Raw genomic sequence first — 17,419 nt, 5'->3', positions numbered from 1 at the left:
TATTGTCATAATTAATATTGAAAACATTAAACAAGCATACAAAATAACACAAATATCGATAACAAAAATATAGACAACACAATTATCTACAAAAATAAAATATCAACACTATACAAATATTTATACCAACGCAATACATGCCTAAAAAAATATAAACAATATCAATAACACACAAAACATATTAAATAATTATAATAACACATATTTTAATTATATTAAAAAATATTACCTTGAAAATTATTAAATACACCAAAGTAATTACTCTTTCAAACATTATGTATGAAAGAAACAAATAGTATTTAACCTTAAATACAATATAATTTACAAATAATAAACTATACGCTTTTAAAGATAGAAAGAAAAAAAGCTCTAACCAAACCTTAATTTTTTTTTTGTTTAAATCTGTTTTATTGATTTTACACATATATGAAAGTCAACACGTTTCGGTGAGAACCATCTATACAGTGGAGCATCCAACAGCATTGAGGGAACATTACCATCCGATGGGCATTTGAGCCTAACATGTATATTTCTGACACCAAGCGCGCAGGGACAAATTTACCCCCAACGTACAGTCCATTTCCCAAGGGTAGAGGTTACATTACAAGAATTGCATGGTTCTATTGATGAGTTCTATAGAGTCCTTTCAGATCGCTTAGTTTTGCCTTGTGAACAGATGTTGTGGTCAAGAACAAACCAACTTAAACCAAAACCAAACACAGCAGCTTAGACCGGTATTTATGTGACTAATTGTCCCACTGCCCCCTCCCCTCTTTCGTTATCTCACAGCTTGTCATTAACCCAACAATTGCCTTGGCTCACCGACTGCAGCTAAGTCCACCCAGGGCGTCGGATGGCACATGCGCAACTAGGGATTTACAGTTGTCTACTGACTGGCCTCTCGGTGTTCACTACAGGTCCATGCCTCCCCCTCTTGGGCTGTCCCTCCAGATCACCTTCCCCTGTCTGCTGTAATGTCTGAAGGATTCCCTCCCACCTGGGCTCTTTCCGTATCCCCAATGTTTCTTCCCTTAGGATGACTATGCCCTCTGCTTTGGCCCATGCTAAGAGCGAATGTCTCTATGCCTGTATGTGTGGCGGGTCTTGGGCCTTCCACCGCTTAGTCAGAAGCCGCTTGGGACCACTATTTCCAAGTCTAGGAATCTGGATGTCACCTTTCTAGTCAGGTCCCTACGGAAATGGTGTAATAAATACATGGTCCATTCAAAGGGTATGTTGCGTCCCGTGCATGTGTGAAGCGGCATGTATGAAGCAGCTCACTGTGTGAAGCAGCTCACTGACTGTGTGCCAATATTCACGTAGCCTACAACAGCTCCACAGCATGTGTATCAGATCAGCCCCTGTTTCGGCACAGCAGGGACATGCTGCTACCGCACGGTGGAAGTACTTGTTGATTAACTCAGGTGTAAGGTATGCTCTGTATTTGAATTTGAATTTGAATTTTAAAATATTTATAGAGCGCTCTTATACCAGAATCGGTTTCATGGAGCTAAATAGCAGAAGACCAGTGGGTGCAGGGAAGAGGGCTAAACAGCTGCAGATCTGGAAAACAAAAAGGTCTTAAGATGCTTACGGAATTCCAGGTAGGAAGATGACATCCTAAGAGTAAATGGAAGTGAGTTCCAGAAGGAAGGAGCCAGCACTGCAAATCTGGCACCACCGGACTTCTGTTTTCTGAAACGAGGGACTGACAGAAGGGCCATATGAGTGGAACGGAGTTCTCTGGAAGGTAGATAAGGGGAAATGGCTTCGCACAGGAAAACGGGGGCGGTCCCTGATCTGGCCTGGTAGGTGATGCATCCAAGCTTGAAAAGGGCCCTTTCCCTCACTGGGAGCCAATGGAGGGACTGCAGCAAGGGGGTCGTGTGATTGAACCTGGGGAGTCCGTAAATCAGGCGAGCCGCCTGATTTTGAATCTGTTGGAGCCGACGGAGCAAGTAGGCCGGTGCACCGTTGTAAATAACATTCCCGTAGTCAAGGCGCGAAAGCACCATGGCCATGAGGATGAGCTTGAGTGCAGCAGTTGAGAAGAAGCGGGCGACCCTTGGGATGATCCGAAGGGAGAAAAAACAGGCAGACACAACTGCGTTGGTCTGCGTGTGAAGGGTAAGCATGGGATTGATGAAAATACCCAAGGTTTTAACCTTGGAAACAGGAAGAGGGGGAGGGCCAAGGGCAGAGGGCCAGAAGGAAGGGGACCAGGGACTGCAACCACCCCCCGTCAAGACCAATTTGGTCTTGTCCGGATTTAATTTGAGGTGGTTGCAGTTCATCCACCCTTGGATAAAAAGCATAACCTTCTGGAAGTTAGAAGCTGAGGAAGGGGAAGAGGAAAGGTTGAAAACAAGTTGGAGGTCGTCGGCGTAGTTGAACACCGGGACCTCCATCTGCTGTAAAGAAAAAATGAGGGGTGAAATGTATAAATTAAAAAGCAAGGGGGACAGGGAGGAGCCTTGGGGGACTCCGCATGTCACCCTCCTAAGAGGAGCAGTGAAGTTGGCAAGATGGACAGCCTGTTCCCTGTCCGTCAAGAAAGAACGGAGCCAGGCATAGGCCGTGCCCCCAATGCCCGCCGCTTCGACACGGGTCAACAAGATGTCATGGTCCACCGTGTCGAACGCGGCGGACAGATCTAACAGGACCAGAGCCTGTGGCCGGCCAATATCAATACCCTCTCTCAGTTGATCCATCACCGACACGACTACCTTCTCGGTAGAGTGCAGCGGGCGGAAGCCCGCCTGGCGGGCAGCAAGGCAGCCTGTGGATTCCACAAAGGAGCTCAGGGACCTGGTGATATGGGCCTCTGAGACCTTAGCGAGGTATGGAAGGAGGGAGATAGGGTGGTAATTGGCGGGCACAGAAGGATCAATGCCAGTGGATTATGAACAGTTGGATTTTTTGAAACCGCATGTTTCTGGGTATCCGCACTGGACTCTTTATGATCTTTATGATCTTTTCCCATTCCCTGTCCGCTAACTGCCGCCCAAGATCCATTTCCCATTTGCGGCGAAGCGGGTCCAGACTAATCACTGCATGTGTTCAGAGTGACGCCACAAACCAACAGATCAAGTGTCTGCCTCGCCCCATGACATGAAGGTATTGTATTGTGAAGTGTTGGCACGGCTCAGTGGTCATATCCCTCCATCGAGCAGTTGGTGTAGCAACTAGTGATCGGTGTCTCAGGAACTGCCCCAGTGGTAGTCCCATGCCTTCCACTAGAGATTCAAATGGCATGAGCATGCCATCCTGGTACAGATCTCCCAATGTCTGTATGTCGGCTGCGCGCCACTCAGTGAGTGCATGGCATGCGAGTACCCCGTGGCCACTTGGGGAACCTTCCACTGGTATCGCCGGGGCATAGGGGACTAGTCTTCTGGTGAGGTATAGGGTTAGGCGGTAACACTGGTACACCACTGCCAGAAGGAGCGGTGTTGAAGGTCTAGCTTGGGTGGCTGGATGGAAGAGTCTGGTGATTTGCTCCAAGGATTGTGGAGGTAGTATGATCGCAGTGTCTTCGCGGCCCTTGTCCAACAGCCAGCGGGCTATCCACTGTAGCTGTGCGGCCAGGTAGTAGTGCTCGAAACAAGGCGCAGCGAGACCCCTTTGGTCAGTAGGAAGATATAGCTTAGTTAGTGCTAGCCTATGTTGCACGTTCCCCCAGATGAAGTCCCTGAGCAATTTAGTGAGTGTGTTAAAAAAGGTTGTCGGAACATATAGGGGTAGGTTTGCAAAATAGTACAGGAGACGGGGGAGTATCACCATCTTGGATAGTGCTACTCTGCCAGTGACCGGTAATGGGAGCGTGTTCCAGAAGCGTATCTGTGATTTGATTGCTGTTAAGGCCTTTCTTAGGTTACCATCAAAAAGGTCTGCTGGTTGGAGGTATATCTGGATTCTCAGGTATCTGAAGGTGTCCTCCCTCCATTGCACCCTTGCACCGTATAGAATATGGCCCGGGTCTTGGTCTCCCTCCCCGAATGCATAAATACAGGGCTTGGTAGCGTTTACTCTAAGCCCTGATATGGCAGCAAAGTCGTTCAGTGTACGTGCTAGTTGGGGTTGGGGTGGGATGTTGTCTATGTCTCTCACGTAGATCAGTAGGTCATCTGTGTATAACGACACCTGGTGTAACGCATCACCTAGGGATATTCCATCTCCCATCGTTGCACTCAGCGATGCCGCTAGGGGCTCTATCACTAGCGGAAACAGGAGAGGCGACCGCGGGCACCCCTGCCTTGTGCACCCGCAAATCGGTACAGCATTGGATATGTATGGTCCCAGCCGTATCCTAACTGTGGGGTTTTTGTATAACAGGTCAAACATCTGCAAGAATTCCAGGCCAGGTCATATTGCTGCAGCACCGCCAAGAGATAGCTCCACTCCAAACAGTCAAAGACCTTCTCCAGGTCCAATACCAGGCATCCCGCTCTAGGCCACATCTGCACACCGTCTGACGCCACTCTGAAATACTGTAGCAGATTCAGAGACGTGTTTCATTTTGGTACGAATCCATTCTGGTCGCCATGGACCAGTTCAGGAACTACCAGCGCCAGCCATTCAGCTAGTATTTTGTCGAATATCTTGTAGTCCGTATTTAGGAGCACCAGGGGTCTATAAGATCCCAGGGCTGTGGGGTCTCTATCTGGTTTTAGCAGAGATATCAGGTAGGCCTCTAGCATCGAGTGGGGTAGTGTGCACCCATCCAGGGCTGTATTGTAGAGTGTGTAGAGGTGCTGTACCAGGAGGTCTCAATAAGCCTTGTAAAACTCAGCCGGCAGGCCGTCTGGCCCCGGCGTTTTCCCAGATGCTGTGGATCGGATCGCTTCCCCAATTTCTTCCAGGGTAAGGGGGCTATTGAGTCCCTCCTGGTGGGTTTCTGTTGCTGTGGGTAACTGGACAGACTCCAAAAATCTCTCTAGACCTTGGGTTGAGCAACGTCCCCTAGATTGGTATAGCTGTGCGTAGTGAGCTGTCATCACCTTGTGGATCTTGCGCTGTGTGTGTACTAGGGGCCCCTCTGGTGTGCGTATGGCTCCGACTGGGATGCGGCTGCTCTCTTGTTTCAGTAGCCAGGTGAGTAGGCGGCCCGCTCTAGCTGCTGTGGCATGTGTACGGGCCGTGTGAGCTGCATAATTATGGCACCGCAGGTGCTCCAGTAGCTCTGCACGTCGTGCCCAAAGGTTTTCTAGGTGGCCTGAGTGTCTGCCTTCTCCCTCCCCTTCTGGTTCATATTGGAGCAGGTGGGATTCCAAACGAGCCAGTGATATCGTTAGCTGTTTGCGTATGTTCCAAGTGGCCCCAGACAACAACCTCTGACTGCCTGTTTGAGGGCATCCCATTCCACCAGTGCATTGCTGGCGGTACCTTCATTAAGTTTGAAATATGTGAGGATAGCCTTCCCCAAAGAGGAGCGGAATTCAGGGTCTTTGAGCGATCGCGAGCATACGTGACCCCTCGCAATGAGAAACCTGATCTCCCCACGTTGAGAATCTGGCCAGGAGGTTTTTTTTCCACGGTCGCGATCGGCAACTGGATGTTGAGGACCACGAGCAAGCAAAAAATTACTGCTGCACTATGCTACGCTACGCGTGTTTGCACTGTGCTACGTGCAGTTCGCGTAGTGCGAATTAGCGCAAACTATGCGAGACTAGTGCTTTGCCCAGGGTTACTTAGCATTTGAAACATCACCATGACTGAAGGGGCTCAATTCATTGCTTCCCAGAAAGGAACGTTTTTATTATGTTATATGGGATATGTTTACACCCACACAATAAAAGAAACAACTGTAATATTTGTTAGAGAACATAACCACCTCCCTAACATAGCTGAAATAGAAGTTTGAAATGCATTAGAAACTCTAAAAGAAGCTGGCACTAGCACTAGCTCTCAAAAGCCTATCACTGAAATACTAAAAGACATACTCCCAAGAGACCCACAACATGTTACTGGCCAAATTGCCTTCAATCTCATCATTAAAAAGGATGAATGCAAGAACAAAGAAATCAACTACTACCACCCCACCTGCCCCCAAAACATTCAGGGAAATAGAAATACCCCCTGAACTCACTATAACTCATAATGAAGAACAATTTCTTCTTTATGATAATAAATCAAACGAAAAAAGAATAATAGTATTTGGAATTCCCTCAAACCTACTTAAACTACAGAACTGTAAAACATAGTTGATGGATGGAACTTTTGAAATATGTCCCAAGCCATCCTTTTTTTTCCGCCCTGTTACCAAACAAACAAACCACCACCTATATTGAACGCTTAACTAAAGTAAGAAACTAATAATTAGTATCCTCAAAAAGTGATCATTGACTTTGAACAGTCAATGATACAAGCCATACTAAAAAACTACCCTCACACAGCAATACAAGCTTGCTACTACCACATTTCAACTAATGCATATGGAGAGACCTCCGAAAATCTACACTAAGGGCTCGATTACGATCTCACTCAGAAGGGCTACAAACCGCATCTGTCAAGAGCAAGCCTGACTCACTGCCCCGTTTACTGAACGACTCGTACCACTGTATGAGCGAGCAAGTACGACCTTGTGTTCCAAACGACTTGTACCTGTCAGCGATGCCTTCCGGACGACACTAACATGTCTGACTTGCACTACGCAATTGGGCCGATTTCTGAGCGAGCAAGTACAATGAACATGTCTGTCAGTTACATAAACACACTCCTGACGAGACATTGCGGTTGCCGGAGATGTACTTTGGGGGCCCATGTAATGTAATGAAGTCTTGTAAAGCGCATGAATCACCCCACATGGGGTATCTCCGCACTGTAGACCACTGGGGAACCCGTCCTGGCTTTCCGTGTGAGATGGACCCTACTGGGTATCTCCAGGGTGAAACCAGGCATCCCCGGCGTATGTGGGGGGCCGTTGTGGGGATGAGGCAAGCTAATGCCCAGAGTTGCCGAGTGTGATCCCTAGTTAGAGTAGGCACCTAGGCGAGAATTATCGAGTCTGCTGACCCTGGTCCACGACCCTGCCGCGTCGGGAATTGAACCCTGGTCCCTGGCCGTCCTCTGCTCCAGGGTCAGCCGCCTCTAACCAGTGAGCCACACCACTCCACTTGGAGTGGTGTGGCTCAGTGGACCCCCCTTCATCCGTAGCCCTACGAAACTGTCACTGGGCACATGTATGCACGGTGCGGGGGCATTGAGGCATCCCCGTGACAGGGGACACCCTTTTCCGTGACCTACCTTTTTTCTCTATGGGAGCCTATGTACACAATGTACAACAGGGTCCCATGGACTTCAATGGAACTCTGAGCGACCTGAGTCCGTCAGCACGCAATTGCATCGTACTCTGTCGCTCGGAAACCCGGAGCCCGATTCACCCGGAGAGCTCTACGGTCCCGAGTCGGCCGTTGGGCTTTCCCAGAGAGATCGTAATCGGGCCCTATGTGTAGAATATGCAACAAATATCAACTTTGCATATAAAATAAAAAAACTAATAGCACTATCATACGTCCCAATCAATGATGTAGCAGAACACTACAACTTTTTAATAGAAAGCCCCTAATATCAAATAAATGAAAAAAAACTAAGCCCCCTACTCGACTATTTCAAGGATACCTGGGTGGGAAGGCTACTCAGAGCTGGAAACAGAAGACAGCCCAAATACCACATTCCAAGGTAGAATGTATATAACAGTACCCTAAACAAAGAAGCGAATACTAATAATTCTGTGGAAGGATGGCATAACACTTTCCAAGTCACAACAGGCAGAACCCAACTAACCCTACATAAATTATTACGATCAATACAAAAAGAACAAAGCTACCATCAACAAAGAATGGAACAGTCTGTATCCTAGCTAGCCCAAAACTAACCAAACAAACAAAGCAAATGTTCGAGTAATTACAATACAAAGTAAGACTCTACCCAAACACTGAAGGGCTAGAATATCTTGAAACAATAGCTAAAACCCTACTTCAAAAAAATAAAACAGAAACACAAAAAAATCATAATTCCAAAATAGTTAGTGAATTGAATTTTTTTTTTCAAACATCAAAAATATAATAATTTTGTCAATTAATTTAAAATATCTTAAAAAAATTATTTGGCATGATAATTATATTTTATACAATAAAAATAGCACCAACAATTACAAAAACTAAATTTCCCTCCCACTATAAATAATTTAAAATTACTTACTTTTTTGTAGCTGAAGAAATGTAGTTCAAACTTCCAGAAATAAATCTACATGTAGAATATTCCCAGAAGTTAGTCAAACATTCCCCCCAAAAATGAAAAAATACAACTGTATAAAAAATAATCCACCAGCAATAGCTCCATAGACTTGAAACCATAAAAATCCCGAAAAATGTATTAAAAAAAAAACCTCTCCAGAAACACCCCAATAATAAAGGAACTGTACAATAAATATTAGTTTACTAGAAACTAATACACAGTTCCTTTAAAAGAAATCCCATACTTCTCCCAAGGGCAACTTCCAATTGATAAAAATCTGTTGACAAAACAATCCCTTCTGCATAAATATACCCTAACATCACTTCAAAATACACACAAACATACCACTAACACCATACTCTAAACATAATTAAACATATATATCAAACTCTATCACAGACCGAAGAACAAACTAACCGCCTTTTGTAAATGGAAAACAAAAACCTAAACCTCACAAAAACATAAAATTCAAACACTACATACACTATATACTACTTAACTACCTGTAAACTATGCCTAAATTAAAGATTAAAAGAATAAATGTAAACATACCTTAAACAATGCAACACAGCTTCCAACCACAAGCTTCTCCCCTCAGAAATGACCTAAAACAACATAGATAGCCTTCAATATAGAACATAGGGCCTGATTACGATGGCGGAAGGCCCGCCACCGCCACTCATGCGGTGGCGGGCCTCTGCCATCGGACAGCAATTTTCCCCCTGCCATATTACGATGGCAGGGGGAATCGTTCCCGTACTCCGGACGGTCATAAAGACCGCCCACCACCGATCCGCCACAGGCAATTGTTCAGATTGGCTGGCAGAGGGGTCATCATTGGTAAAATGGTGGTGGTGCCTAGCAGGCACCGTACCCAATATTACGACTCTGGACACAGCCAGCCTTTCTGTGGTGGGTAAACTGCCATTGAAAGGCTGGCAGAGAATGCATTTGGGGCACCATTGGGGGCCCGCTTGTTCTGGTGGGTGGTAGTGCACTGTGGGGGTACACATGGTACCCCCTTACATTTCACTGCAATAAGTGCCAGGCGCCGCATGGTGCCTGCCACGTAGTGCAGTGAAATCCACGTCTTACATGTTTAGCATTGCGGACGATTCTACAGCCAGCAGCACTCGCCACAATGTTAACCATGCAGGATGCCACTGCGACAGTGGCGGTTGCATCGTAATCTGATGTGCGGGACCACTGCTTGGGTGGCCGAAGGACTCTAGCCCGCCCACCATCGTAATGACCCCCTTATTTTGAAAATTGGCTGCCTTGATTAAAAGAGAATCAAATTTCTCTTTATTACACTCAATGTACATTACACATATGTTAACAAAATAAATTGTAAAAATAGTAATTAATAATAGTGATGTATAAAAAATTGTTTAAGATATTTTTTCAAATGTAAAATTCTAATAATAAATATTATAAAACAAATAAGATTTATTATTAATAAAGTAAAAAAAATTATAAATGTTAAAAATATATTTTTTTGCAAAATTATTTATTTACTTAACAATATTATTTATATTTACAATATAAATAATATTGCACAAAATATAACAATATGGGCCTGATTCTGATGTTCTTCGGAAAGCCTCCGAATCGGATTTGGTTTATGACCGAATCGTACACAGGTCCGAACTACCAAGTACGATGTGAAGATCGTGTATGCGCCAACCGAATCGTTTCTGGTACCCAAACGTGTCCGTACCACTCATTCGTAGCCGAATCGTGCCGCGCTATGGAGCCTGTATTTCGACTGATCGAGTACAATGCACGATTCGGACAGTCGCTTCACCTCGGTCTCAGCAAGATGAAACGGCTGTTGGATCCTAGGAATCATGTCAGCACTGTTTGGGCGAACATACTAACTCCACGGACGCATAACTACAAGGAACATGATGAGTATCATGCAGCCACACAAATGCACTACATACACATATCAGGCAAATAGAAAATGTAGACAACTCATCACTGTATTCTCACAATCAGCAAAAAAAGTTGTTGATGAGCTGTGTCCGAACATCCCTCTCACCCTCATCAACTCTGGCAACATGACCCTGGGCAGGATCCTCCCCTGCTGGTGGTTGCTGGTAGTCATCATCTTGGGTGAGAGGCTACTCCTCCTGCACTGCCAGGTTGTGTAGCATGCAACACACAATGATAATCTTGCACATCTTTTCGGATGCATATTGGAAGACCCCCCTGTCCGGTCCAGACAGCGAAATCTGCTTTTAATTAGTTCAAATGTCCACTCTATCACTCGTCTGTTCTGCACATGTGCTTCATTATAATGTATCTCAGCAGGTGTAACAGGTTTCCTGTGTGGTGTCAGCAACCACGGCAAGTTGGGGTATCCGGAGTCACCTACATACAAACAAACAAACACCTCATGGGTCTGAAAAGACAGTTAAATTCCAAGATAAAAAAAGCACACAAGGCAAACAGATATTACACACCTGCAAGCCAGGCACACTGGTTCGGCAGCTGTGAGATCATCTGTGGGATCCTGCTATTCCTCATGATCTAAGCGTTGTGTGCCAAACCGGTGAAACGTGCACAGACATATGATATCATCATGTCCGGCAGACACACCACCAGGGCAATGATGGAGTAAAAATGTTTTCTGTTCCTGTATGTCTGCTCATGTGCTTGTGGTGGTACCAAAGCCACATGTGTCCCATTTATGAAGCCAATGACATGTGGCATCCTTCCCAGTGCATAAAAGTCACTCTTTATGTCAGGAAATTGTTGTGGTGTTGGGAATTGGATGTACGGGTTCAGAAAATACAACATTGCCTTTAAAAAATCGCGATGCACACTGCTAAACATTGTCTGGGACATCCCACCAAGAGAAATCACAGTGTACTGGAAGGTTCCTGTGGCACAGAAATGTAGGGCTGATATCACCTTCACCTTAAGGGTCAACGCTGATGGATATGGCCGTCCTCAGTTAGTGGTCTGGTGAAACGGTAACATTGGATGCAGTCATGTTCAGCCATGGTTGCAATGTCTGGGAAGGGTCTGTGGACAGCTGGTCTCCTGGGTACATAGGTGATCAAAGAAAGTTTGTCAGTTCCCCGACATATGTGGCAATGACCATGCTAAATATCACATTCTACATCATAGCAAGACACAATTAAGTCAGGTGTGTGCTGTTGAGCATGGACACATATGCCAGCTATGTGCCCTTCACCTAACATTTATGCTCCAGATTGCTACACAATGAGTGCAGTGCTGTGCTCTGAACAATCTACGGGGTCGGTCACAGTACATCTGGAAAAATGTCACATACCAAACACACACCGCTGTGACTAATGAGGATGTATGTTTTGTCCAAATGACAGGTGTTTGCACGTTCCACACACAGGAAACTAGTAATGACACTTAGACACTGTCATCATGTAACGTCTGATGTACACATACCATCACACGCATGAAACACACATGAAGTGCTCCCAGATTAATTTGCATGGCAAACATGGATGTCTGTGACACACAGACACAACAGCAACTCACATGCCATAATCAGATGGATGTGGAAACAATATACATCTACTGTATACCATAAGACACATGTGCGTAGCACAATACCCCAAATACTCTGGATTAACCTCACAAATGTAGCTCAGGAACACCTTGTTACACACAGTCCATTTCAGCTGTAATTCAGGATATATGTAACATGTGTTCACACAATGGGCACCTGGAAATTTGTACAGGCCTCAGGTGGTGATCTGCAAAGTTGTCACTCACAATAGTGATGTGCATCACACACAATAGTTTTTGAAACACGGCATATCCAGGGAGTGTGTGCCACAATTTGCTTTCTACAATATGAGATGTGAAGCCATGTACACACACATGTTATGAAGTGTGAAATGTGATTTCATATACTGTATGATAGGCTGTTTGTCTGCTGTAAAGCGCCTGAGTCTCTGCCAAAATATTGTGGGTGGCATCCTTTGGCTGTTTTCTGTAATGGTGACAGACGTGGGTGAGTTTTCTGAAGATGCATCATACACTTAGGACCAAGCCGGGCACACGCATTGGCTATTGACTGTCATGGAGACAGACACTGGTGAGTATTCAAAAGACGCGTCGTACACTTATGGACCAAGCCGGGCGCACTCATTAGCTATTGCCTGTCATGGAGACGGACGCGGTGAGTATTCAAAAGATGCGTCATACACCTAGGGACCAAGCCGGACGCAGGCATTGGATACTGACTGTCCTGGTGATGGACGCAGGAGAGTATTCAAAAGACGCATGGTACACTTATGGACCAAGCCGGGTGCGCGCATTGGCTATTGAATGTCATGGAGATGGACGCGGGGGAATATTCAAAAGACGTGTCGTACAATTACTGACCAAGCCGGGCGCAAGCATTGGCTATCGACTGTCATGGAGACGGACACGTTTTTTGCTATGTGTATGAATCGCATGCAAACAGATTCTGTTTGCTCACAACAACAATGTATCAAAGTCCATGGTGTTATGATGCAGAATATTTGAATGACGCGGAAGGTGTGTACGATGCGTGCAATGTCATGGATTGGCCAATTTCAGATGATGCGAATGTCTCTGACCTATCTCTTCGGACGCATTAGCCAGATTCTGCCTCCGCAACACAGATATAAGGCTGTCTGTTACCCAGAGACTTCACTTGCCTGCACTACATGCCACAGGATTACATCTCTAACAACCACTGCTGCTATCTCCTGCATCCTCTGGGTTATGCAATGGCACGGACTGTGGAGAGGACCCCAGCATTCACAGAGGAGGAGAACAAGGTCCTGCTGGACAGCCTCCTTCCACAGGACACTGCCTTTTCATTTGTACATGTCATCTGACTTGCACTACTGGCAATCTGATCACTAAGGGCAAGCTTGGACACCGAGTCTCAAAGTGTGCAGATACATGTACTGTACAGGCACAGTGATGCAAAAGTGTATTTTTTCATGGTTAGGATTTCCATGCACTGTTCCCATGTTGTTAATGCAGCCTTGCACACAGGACAACTGCCCATGACCATAATTGCAATACCTATACACATCCTATGCCTTTCTGACAATGACATGTATGCCCAACGATGTGATGAACAAACATGTTGCATGTGTAGCAATGGGGTCTGACTTCTTCATCCTTACAGGTTGATGCCCATCAGAAGCAGGCGATTTGGCAGACCATCGTCAGGGCAGTAAGATCTGTGGGGGTCTTAACACGCTGCATCCGCCACTGCCAGAAGAGGTGGCAGGAGCTTCATGGCTGGACCCGGAGGATTGCCAGAGTCCAGCTCAAGCTGTTGCCTCCACGCAGAAGGAGCGAACGACAGACACTGACCCCCCACATGCTCCGGATATTGACAGTGGTCTTCCCTGACCTGGATGGGCAGTTGAAGGCCTGAGAGCAGGAAGGAGGGGGTAAGTTCATTACCTTTTGGTGAACTATGTCTAAAATGCAATTTGCACTCCTTCAGCCTGGTAACACTCCCACAGTTTGTCTGTCTGCTGAGACAATACTCATGTGGCTAAATGTCGTGATGACCCATTCCATCTGATGACCAGGTGTGTTCATTTCTGTCTGTGACATGTGTCACTTGGGTTGTGTGTATTTGCTGTCGCCCAGGGTTGATGTTGAGAACAACATCTGCAACAGGTGCAATGAGTTGAGCATCATGAGTGAGGCAATTGTCTGACATGTGTCAGCACATTGACTGACACATATGACCTGTATTCTGTGTGGCCCATACATAAATGTGCGAATCGCTGACCTGGGTAAGCATAGGTGTCTGAGGTATTTACTACACACTCATGCAGCAGGTAAGACCCATGTTGAGGCCTCAGACAAATGAAATGTATGAGCGTAACAAATACCTAGTCACCTGCCTAGTGCTCATGGTAATCCCATGTTTCACATGGACCAAGGACAGGTATGCCAACTCCAGCCATCGGAGACACTGTGGCCTCCTAATCTTGGGTGTCCGCCAACAGTTTGCCCATTTTGAAATTATAATCATGTGTCTGACTGTGTGTCAGTGTGGAATAGCATAGCTTTTTGGATTACAAATGTATCAAATATGTTAGGTATGGACAGACATCTAATATGTGGAAATTGTCTCTGCACACAGGACTAAACATATGTGTGTTAACCTTTGACTGTGCCTAATGGTGTATTCAACATATGTGCATGCAGCTTTACCTTTTTCTTGGGAACATGCAATATGTTCATGTATACCTATTTGCTGAACCACAAACTCAAATGTCTCATAAGGTCAACGTGGCATTATCAGATGTTTTCAAGTGTGTGTAGCATGTGGTGGACATGTATACTTGACCACTACAGAGGTTTTCTTTAACATGGAACTGTGTAACATGAGTGTGACATGGTGCTGACTGTTAAGTTGGGATGCACTGCCCCTGTGACAGGAGTCAGTACTGACTGATTGCCCAGACAGGCCTGTGACATGGTGTGCCACATGAAAATCTGGAGGATGCATATTTGTGACTTGTCTGTTGTCCTGCATGCACACCATCCTCACACTGACTTTCAAGACATGAGCCCACATGGTGTCTGGGGATAGAAGTATGTTCATCATGTCAACTATGACTTTGGCCATCCCATTTGCTGTGCCAAATACAGAGTCACTTGCATGAGATGAGACATGTGTGTAATGACACATGACACTCATTGCAGATCAGACAAGAGGCAAAGTAGTGCATGCTTGTCCATGTAATAAGTGAAATCAAACATACATCTGGCAGATGGGTCCATTGCCAGCATGCGTACGAGAAGCATGGTTCACTGGCAGACTGACAAGTGCATGGTTCACATATGTGGTAGTCAAGTTAGCTTTGTCTTTTGAATTATGCAAGGGCTTGGTCTGTGATGTGTTGCTATTAAACTCATGTGTCAAGTCAATACAGGTGACTGATGTGATTCTGTTTCTTCTCCTTGTTCTCAGCATCATCTACGGCTACTGGAGGAGACAGCTCCACAGACCAAGAGGCAGAGAGCCAGACTGGGTCTGCTGTAGAGGAGGTTGAGGACCCAGTGGCACGGAGGGGAGGCACACTGAGGGACGCTCAGCAACATCGATGTCAGCTGAGGAACACTCCAGCTCCAATAACGACTCCCTTGTGGAGGCGGGAGTGACTATACCAGAGACAACAACTAGCAAGTCTGTTCCTGCCACCACCTCCATCTCCACCCTCCCAGCTGCTCCCATTCCAGATGTCCGTGGAGCCACCTGTGTTAGGGATTATGTCTCCTTTGGCCCAGGCACCGCACTCCCTGCCTCTGTCTCCCCTGCTGCCCTGAGTGTGGAGTCTGTGGACTTGCTAAAGGAGATCCATGTGGGGCAGACATTGTGTCCTCTATGTCTGCACCAGTCTTTTGACGCAATTGGTGTCATACATGGAGGACATATCATCAGGCATGTCTGCCCTACAGTGGACCAATCAGTCCATGGCCTCCTCACTGATGGCAGCAGAGTCCCTCCTCCAACAGTCCCTCACCCCTCCTACTGCTGCCCAATCCACACTCCCCACTACCCTATCTGCCCAACGCACACTCACACAGACACAAGCAGCACACAGCAAAGCCAGTCAAAGCCAAAACTAACAAGCACACACACTCATGGGACTGATGGCACACATATAGGGAATAGGGTACAAAACCACACACAGCCATTCACAACCACTCTGCATTCCTCAGATACCTCTCCCTCCAAAACCCCTTCCCTTGACTCACCTGCAACACACCATTCCCAGAAGGTCTTCCTCTGTGACCTTGGCCTCTTTCACACAGATCCATCTGAACCAACTCACAAGGGAAAGAGTAGGTCACCACACACAGAGAGGAGATCTCCCACCACATGCACACCCTCACCCAGGAGCAGGAACACTGAGGACCCCACCCGAAAATCCCCCGGGACCAGAAAAAGCAAAACCCCACCACAATCACACACTCCCACCACACAGTCTCTGTCCTCCAGCCCCCAGGCCACTACTCCAAAAGTTCCCCCACCACTCCCTGTCTCAGGTTCCCCAACACACTATTACACCATCCCCAAGAGGATTAGGCCCTACCCCTACCACAAGCACTTCCACTCCCATGACATTTCACCCTCAGTCTGTTCCTGCAACTGCAGTTGAGACCATGCCCCCAATCCATCCTGCCTACTGCATTTGAGCCCCCACCCACTCCTTCAGACATTGGCACTGCAGTAGAGAGCCCGCTTACTCAATCCGACAGGACCACTGCTGTTGCCACAGAGACTCCTGTTCACACCACCCCTCCCCTGCCCCATACTGGTATCCCCTAATCTTGTCCATGTGGTGCCTGGCCTGCCCCTATGGATGCCCCTCCAAGGGGAGATGTCCTCTAGTCATATCAGTGCAGGCAAGCAATGTGTGGCAACTTGTCATGTATCAACCATGAAGGGCTGTTGACATGGACTGGCCATTGGCCTTTTTATTAACCAGGATAACACAATTATTTTGGTGTCCAGCTGAATAAAGCTTATTTTTGTTTATTTGCATTTGATGTAAATGATGTTGCTGATGAGTTTCCTGAAGTTGCTGCTGTAATAGTTTTTGTTGACAAAAAGTGGAATGGTGATGTGATGGGCTGTATGTGGTCCATGGTATATGTGTCCCATTACAGTGTGTATCCATGTCATCCTTGGCTGTAATTTGAGATTGTCATGATCCCAATCATTTGGCACAGGGAATGTGACATTTTTTTCACCACTTCACATCTTTGGCGTACACTGTTGCACATATGTTGGGCTGACATCTGTGCACGTTGTACATTTTTCTGACTGTAGGCCCGTCTCCACTGTACATGCGGATTAGCGCATTGATGATGAACAAGTCATATGTGTCATCAGTGCATCTTGCTAAACATGTGTTTTGGGTATGTGCAGATGACTTGAGAGACACTCCTGTACACAGTCTGATGCGACCAGAGGTTTGTGTTTTGTAATTGTTGGTTCTATGTCCGAGTTTTATTCTGACATGACTGAGCCTTTGCGAAGCCAACGCTTGACACAGCTGACCTTCCACATGAGTGAAGTCACCTCAAGGCAGTGTGATATTCATTGATATTGCCTGAGCCCATGGTGTGGGTTCTGTGAGCATGAATGTGTGTTCCTATCCGTTTTTCTACA

The 17,419-nt window shown here is 46.3% G+C and overlaps 2 protein-coding genes across 2 annotated transcripts in view; both read left to right on the top strand.

The window, feature by feature from the left end:
- The window catches only part of LOC147692387 (cytochrome P450 2A13-like), a 977,490-nt gene that overhangs the window by 186,938 nt on the left and 773,133 nt on the right, over positions 1-17,419 (top strand). The gene's annotated exons all lie outside the window — the stretch shown is intronic.
- On the top strand, positions 13,416-16,511 carry LOC147692388 (uncharacterized). The gene is made up of 2 exons (XM_086938610.1): positions 13,416-13,670; positions 15,212-16,511. Exon 2 carries the CDS (start codon positions 15,345-15,347, stop codon positions 16,401-16,403), a length of 1,059 nt encoding a protein of 352 aa, XP_086794736.1. The 5' UTR covers positions 13,416-13,670; positions 15,212-15,344; the 3' UTR covers positions 16,404-16,511.

The sequence above is a fragment of the Lissotriton vulgaris genome, chromosome 9 (genome assembly GCF_964263255.1).
Source record: "Lissotriton vulgaris chromosome 9, aLisVul1.2, whole genome shotgun sequence".
In the NCBI taxonomy this organism is placed as follows: Eukaryota; Metazoa; Chordata; class Amphibia; order Caudata; family Salamandridae; genus Lissotriton; species Lissotriton vulgaris.
This window is presented reverse-complemented; position numbering and strand designations above follow the sequence as displayed.

Coding starts and splice junctions, on each gene's coding strand:
- LOC147692388 (XM_086938610.1), top strand. CDS start 15,345: ATGTCAGCTGAGGAACACTCCAGCTCCAATAACGACTCCCTTGTGGAG.